Source organism: Lissotriton vulgaris, chromosome 8 (genome assembly GCF_964263255.1).
Source record: "Lissotriton vulgaris chromosome 8, aLisVul1.2, whole genome shotgun sequence".
In the NCBI taxonomy this organism is placed as follows: domain Eukaryota; kingdom Metazoa; phylum Chordata; class Amphibia; order Caudata; family Salamandridae; genus Lissotriton; species Lissotriton vulgaris.
In genome coordinates, this window is record NC_141696.1 from 91,026,534 (window position 1) to 91,033,705 (window position 7,172).

A 7,172-nucleotide genomic window follows, 5' to 3' on the forward strand; every position below is an offset into this window, starting at 1 on the left:
ATATTGAAACCCGTTCTGTTTACCTCCCCCCATGCTAATGTTTCCCATTAGTCGTTACCTAGCAATAAGCCACACAAATGCATTTTATACTTACATAATCAACCCTTTCTTTTCACAAAACATATATAAAAGCACATTTAAATAGCATTTTTGTTTATATTGAAGCTATGCATTAGTCCACAACACGACAAAAATACATATTAGCTAGTATTATTGCAACATATAAGCAGAATTAGTATTTTCTGTGAATGAATGAAAAACAAAAATAAAAATAACGTGTGCATCTTATTCTATGGTTGATTATTTTCACAAAACATGCAATTAGTAAACATTATTGTTATGGGACATTGATTTCAAGAGGGGTACACAAAATTTTGTGTTTGCCACCTCGCTCCATCAGGTGTTTGAGACAGAGGGTTCGGGTCAGGTCTCCTTTATCCCTTCCTCTCAGCACCTGAAGCTGTCAATACCATGTCACTTACTGTGGGTCAGCTGCAGTGATGTCACCCTGAGGGGGGATGTATGACGTTACAACGCGTTATTTTACAACGCAGACCGTTACATCGCAATTTTTACAACGCAGGATCCATTACAATGCATGCCTTTACAACGCATGTCATTACATAGCAGATACTATTACAACGCATGCCATTACAACGTAAGTATAGGTAAGTATATCTTTATTTAAAAATGTAATTAAGTTAATTTAATTAATGTAATTTAATTAATTTTTAAATTGTAATTAAATTTAATTATTTAAAATAATGTAATTAATTTGAATTAAATTAAATTAAAAAATGGAATAATATAATTAAATTATTTTAATTTATTATAATTAATTTAATTTAATAAATTTTAAAATTGTATTTAATTTAAATTAATTAATTTAAAATAATTAATGTAATTTAATTAATTTATAAATTGTAAATAATATAAATTAATTAATTTAATTTTATTGTATTAATTTAATTTAATTAATTTTAAAATGGAAATTAATTTAATGTAATTAATTTAATTTAATTAATGTAATTTAATTAATTTATAAATCGTAAATAATATAATTTAATAATTTAATTTAATTTAATTAATGTAATGTATTTAATTTATGTAAAGTCGTTTTTTAAAAAAAACTGAACCCTAAAAATACCCCTGTACCCCAAAACCCAAACCCAGCCCTGAAACCTAAAAATACCCCTGTACCCCAAAACCCAAACCCAGCCCTGAAACATAAAAATACCCCTGTACCCCAAAACACAAACCCAGCCCTGAAACCTAAAAATACCCCTGTACCCCAAAACCCAAACCCAACCCTAAAACCTACAAAACACCCCTGTACCCCAAAACCCAAACCCAGCCCTAAAACCTAAAAATAACCCTGTACCCCAAAACCCAAACCCAACCCTAAAACCTAAAAATACCCCTGTACCCCAAAACCCAAACCCAACCCTAAAACCTAAAAATACCCCTGTACCCCAAAACCCAAACCCAACCCTAAAACCTAAAAATACCCCTGTACCCCAAAACCCAAACCCAGCCCTAAAACCTAAAAATACCCCTGTACCCCAAAACCCAAACCCAACCCTAAAACCTAAAAATACCCCTGTACCCCAAAACCCAAACCCAGCCCTAAAACCTAAAAATACCCCTGTACCCCAAAACCCAAACCCAGCCCTAAAACCTAAAAATACCCCTGTACCCCAAAACCCAAACCCAGCCCTAAAACCTAAAAATACCCCTGTACCCCAAAACCCAAACCCAACCCTAACACCTAAAAATACCCCTGTACCCCAAAATCCAAACCCAGTACCCCAAAACATATACTCCTATACTCATACTTATTTTTAAAATTACTTAAATTAATACATTTAATTTATAATAAAAAAAACATAAATAAATATATTTATTTATAATTAATAATAATTAAATTAATAAAATAATATTAAATAAAATAAAAAAAATTATATACTTACCTATACTTACGTTGTAATGGCATGCGTTCTAAAAGCATCTGCTATGCAATGTCATGCGTTGTAAAGGCATGCGATGTAATGGAACCAGCGTTGTAAAAGTTGCGTTGTAATAGACTCCCGTTGTAAAAGTTGTGATGTAACGGTGCAATACCCCTGAGGGGCTCTCTAGCCGCGAGGCTTGGTGGAACGACCACAGCTTTCAGCAGCACCACAGAGTAAATTGTGAGGTTGCAAATAAATGGGAGAAGTCGAGAAATGTCAGAAGGTTTGACATCAGCCTTTCAGACCCTACACGTCATCTGCCCTAGATATGGCTCTTCCAACCAAGGGGTTACAGCTCTCTGTACCATTAACTCCTTGTTTCACGCCTTCAATTCCAGAAGGGGAACAGGTTCTGTGGGATGGAGATGACATCTTGAAGTTGAGAACTGTATCGAGGAAGACTTGGACTCGGAGTAATGAAGATTACTGGTAACTAACAGGGGCAATGCTGCACATTGGTGGATCAAAGGTCTCGTCCTCTGATTCTGCAAAGGACTTAGCCCTGCAAGCAGCCCAAGAAGTGTGAGGCACCAGCTCTCAAGGGCATCTCTCTATCCCAACCTCACAACATGTTCTGCCTGGTCTGTCGTAGCACAAACCAATGGCTCTCGGTTATTTTGGGAACTGTCAAGAGTGGAGAAAAAAGGAGTATAACATGGGTACTCATGAGAGCTCTTTGTAAGTGTCTGAGTTTTTAGAATTTAAAGAAACAAATCTGATTGAGGCTACATTTTATCAAGTTCGAGACAAAGAGAGGTACCCCTTAAATGATCAAGGGAAATGAGGTAAATACAATTTCTTATACATTCAATCAATTTGTTTTAGGAAAAAGGTGTTCTCTGTTTGGATTGTACGGAAGTTTGCATCGACGCGTTTCGATGGTTTGTTGCTTGTCACACCATCTTTTTAAAGACAATCAATTAATTCTGTCTCCAAAGAGATTATACTTTCATTATCTGTATTGTGTACAATGAAAAAAGGCTATCTTATGTATGTCTGTTGGATTTTGAAATTACCTCCATAAATCTCAGAAAGTCTATGAGTTCCCTCCAGGAGGAAAATTCTCATGATATCTGGCATATAACGATCGATTTTCTCGTTTTCGGGAAAGGACGTAATTTAAAAGTGCTCCCTTGGCTCTTATATTTGCCGTATTACTTCACGAGGCCCTGAATCTGTCACTGCCCTGTCTGCCCCGGGGTAAAAAATTGATACTTGTATAGCGCACTACTCACCCGCAAGGGTCTCAAGGCGCTTGTACGAATACCGCTGTGGAACCCATCCTGGCTTTCCCTGTGAGGTGTCCACTACTGGGCACCCTAAAGGTGGAGGCCAGGCATCCTTAGCGTTGTGGGGGCCGTTGTGGAGATTAAGCAAGCTATTGCCCAGAGTTGCAGAGTGGTACTCCAGGGTTGGAATAGGCACCGAGGCGAGAATTATCAGGTCCGTGGAATTTTTTTTGTGAGCCCAAAACCCGCTGAGGCGGGGAATTGAAGCCTGGTCCCGGGCTAGACCTCTGCATCAGGGTCTGCCGCTCTAACCATTGTCACCCCGAGGGGCTCTCTGCCTGTGAGACTTTGTGGAACGACCACAGCTTCCATAGCAGCACCACAGAGTAATGTGTGAGGTGGGCAAATAAACAAGAGAAGTTGAGAAATTTCAAAAGGTCTGAAATCAGCCATTCAGACGCTACATGTCATCTGCCCAAGATATGCCTCTTCCAACCAAGGGGTTGCAGCTCTTCAGTACCATTAACTCCTCCTTTAACGCCCTCGAAACCAGCTAGGGGACAGGTTCTGTGGGATGGGGATGACATCTCAAAGGTGAGGACTGTTTCGAGGAAGACTTGGACTCGGAGTAATGAAGATTACCAGTAACTAACAGGGGCATTACTCGAGGATCGAAGGAGTCGTCCTCTGATTCTGCAAAGGACTTCGCCCTGCAAGCTGAAGAAGAAGTGTGGGCACTATCTCTCAAGGGCCTCTCTATCCCGACCTCATAACATGTTCTACCTGGTCTGTCGTAGCACAAACCAATGGCTCTGAGTTATTTTGGGGACTGTCAAGAGTCTAGACAAGGGAATATAAAATGGGTTCTCATGAGAGCTCTTTGTAAGTATCTGAGTTTTTAGAATTTAAAGAAACAAATCTGATTGAGGCTACATTTTATCAAGATCAGGGCACGGAATGAGTTGAAATGTTATCACTAATGCGTAGAAGCATCACCCCACTGCACTGGGAGCAGTTTAAACAGGAAAGAAAATGACGTACTCTGGTATTCCTATTTTGATGTTGCACCCTTGATAGTTTTGTATGGGCTCTGTGTTAACGAGAATGTCCCTGCCTAACTACCAGGAATGAGCCTTAGCCATGAACGAACCTGTATGTGTGTTTTGGTCCTGGTTTGAATTTTTGTGTAGTTCTTAGCAAACACAACAGGCATGTGTGTGTTGAGAGGTTGTGTAGTTAGATACTGCAAAGTGTTATGAACCAGGGTGGGCTTTGTGGTCTGGATGTCACGTATGTCTTCTATAGAGTTGGAGACTACTGTCTCCTGTCTAGAAAATTGCAGCATTGGCAGAGTGACTTGTTAGTATTAGGACAGGCCTTATTCTTGATATCTAGAGAGGCAAGCAGTCAACCATCTTTTCCATGTAAATTGTCTCTTCAGTTCAGTACAAGTGGGTCCTGCATGAGTGTACTGTGTGTTCTTTGCACACATTCAGTGTATTGCAGAAGAGTGAAAGGAATATATGTGCCATGTTAAAGTATGCACACTGTGAAACATACATTTTGATTCTGCTGTGTGGAAATTGTGTACCAAATAGAGCATACATGTCACCTACCTGAAGGCTATGTGAAGTCCAGAAGCATAACTCAACACTACACTTTGAACACTGATGAACTCAAAGTGTGGAGAAGACATTGGTGTATTTGAAGTAAAAGTGTGTTCACTGCGCATGTCCGGCCTTTTGATTGTACACAGGGAAAATATTCAAAAGCTATCTGATTGATACATGCAAAGGCTGTCTGCTCTGGTGTGTGGCAGTGTTTTCGTAGCCCAAAAATAGATCTTTCCAGACACCCTCTCCTTCCTGCTGCCAATTTTGAAACAAAGACTATGTCTGACTTGGCTGAAACCAAAGCACAAAATGGTGGACCTCTAGAAATCTTTTTCAGCAGAAACTTGGGATCTACTAAGTATGTGTGAAAGGACAGCACAAAAAGTATCTGATGCTTGTGCTTAGTGTTGCATTTTCCCCATGTAAACACGATCTCATGTAAAACTACCTAGTGGTGACCGCTCAACATACATAACATGACATAAACCCGGACGAGGTGTTTGTGTTGATAGAGTGATCAATTAATTGATCAATTCATCGATAGATAGATAGATAGATAGATAGATAGATAGATAGATAGATAGATAGATAGATAGATAGATAGATAGATAGATAGATAGATAGATAGATAGATAGATAGATAGATAGATAGATAGATAGATAGATAGAGTATGCAGGCATGCAGTCAAGGTACATATATGTGGACATGACTATAGGGAACCTATATTTGCCTATATTGAATTACTCTGAGATATTTTGTTCGCCTATAGGCCGCTAGGTCACAATATTTGTGTGGGGCAAAATTTCATCTTCAAGATTCTGGAACTATCCTGCCTTGTATTTCACTGGACATGCAAAAAATTCATGTCACTGACAACACATACATATTTTTTACCTGTGCATAAGAATTAATTTGTATTTCTTTTACAGCATTATGCTATCTGTCAACAGCAGCATCTTCTTTCATTCAACGTTTGTCTTAAATGGCCTGGAGGAAAATGATCCCAATGACATTTGGATTTCCATTCTATTCTGCTCCCTGTATGGTGTTATGACACTTGGAAATATTTCTATTCTGTACATCATCAAAATAGAGCCAAGCCTCCATTCTCCCATGTACTACTTCCTTTCTGCCCTGGCGGTGACTGATCTGGCTTTGTCTATGACCACAATGCCTACTATGTTTAGCGTCTTCCTTCTTGGATCCAGAGAGATTCATATTGATGCCTGCCTGTGCCAGATCTACTTTCTGAACGTGTTTACAATTGTGGAATCAGGGGTACTCTTTGCAATGTCTGTAGACCGCTTCATTGCAATCTGGAATCCTTTGAGATATGTCTCCATCTTGTCAAAATCGATGGCTTTAAGAATTGGACTATTCATTGCTCTCAGGGCCATAATTCTAGTCCTACCAGAACCACTTCTTGACAGGCAACTTCCGTTTTGCCTCACCAATGTCCTCACTCATGCATGGTGTCTACATCAAGAAATCATCAAGCTTGCATGTGCAGATGTCAAAATCCACAGCTATTATGGATTATTTGTTGTTTCAATCATGATATCTGATGCCATCATGGTCGTGCTATCATATATGGTGATTCTTAGAGTGGTGTTGAGGATTGCATCACAAGGTGAACGCAGCACGACTCTAAGCACTTGCGTGTCCCACATCATGGCCGTCTTCCTGTTCTACTTGCCAAGAATCTTCCTGTCTGTGCTTCACAGGTTTTCCAATGTGGTCCCACCTCTAACTTATAAGGTCTTGGCCTTCACATTTTACCTTCTGCCTCCGTTGATGAACCCTATCATCTACTGCATTAAAAACAAGCAGCTCTGCATCAAGTATGTACAACATTTCAGGAAACTGAAGGTTTCGTGTATGGTTTTGTTTAAACTTCCAAGTATGTTCCCTGGATAGACTCATACTGTCAATTCCCCCACCGCCTCATGTAGCGGGCTTCAAAGTAACAGTGACTGCGCTATTTTATTGAGATGGCTTCTTATTGTTGGATTTAACAGAAGATACATTACCTCGGACACGTGGCACCATAACTATATTTTCAGAAGTGTATCACTATGAAAATCACAACAATTTTAACATACAAATGTCAAGTTTGGTTCCCTATAACTAATACATGTATTGATTCAATGGAAGGACCTTTCTGGTGCTGACTTCTTGTTGTAAGATAGGGAACTCCAAGAGAAGTCACCAGACTGAAGTAAAATCTGCTATCCTATTGAGAAAGGTCACATCAGGTAACTTCGACTCTGTATTATATGACGCCAACAAGTGGTCTGCCAAAGAACACATACATTTT

The 7,172-nt window shown here is 39.2% G+C and overlaps 1 protein-coding gene across 1 annotated transcript; it reads left to right on the forward strand.

Moving 5' to 3' along the window:
• Positions 1-5,788: 5,788 nt before the first annotated feature.
• On the forward strand, positions 5,789-6,772 carry LOC147693483 (olfactory receptor 51A4-like). Its single transcript, XM_086936017.1, has one exon. It carries the CDS (start codon positions 5,789-5,791, stop codon positions 6,770-6,772), a length of 984 nt encoding a protein of 327 aa, XP_086792143.1.
• The last annotated feature ends 400 nt before the right edge of the window (positions 6,773-7,172 follow it).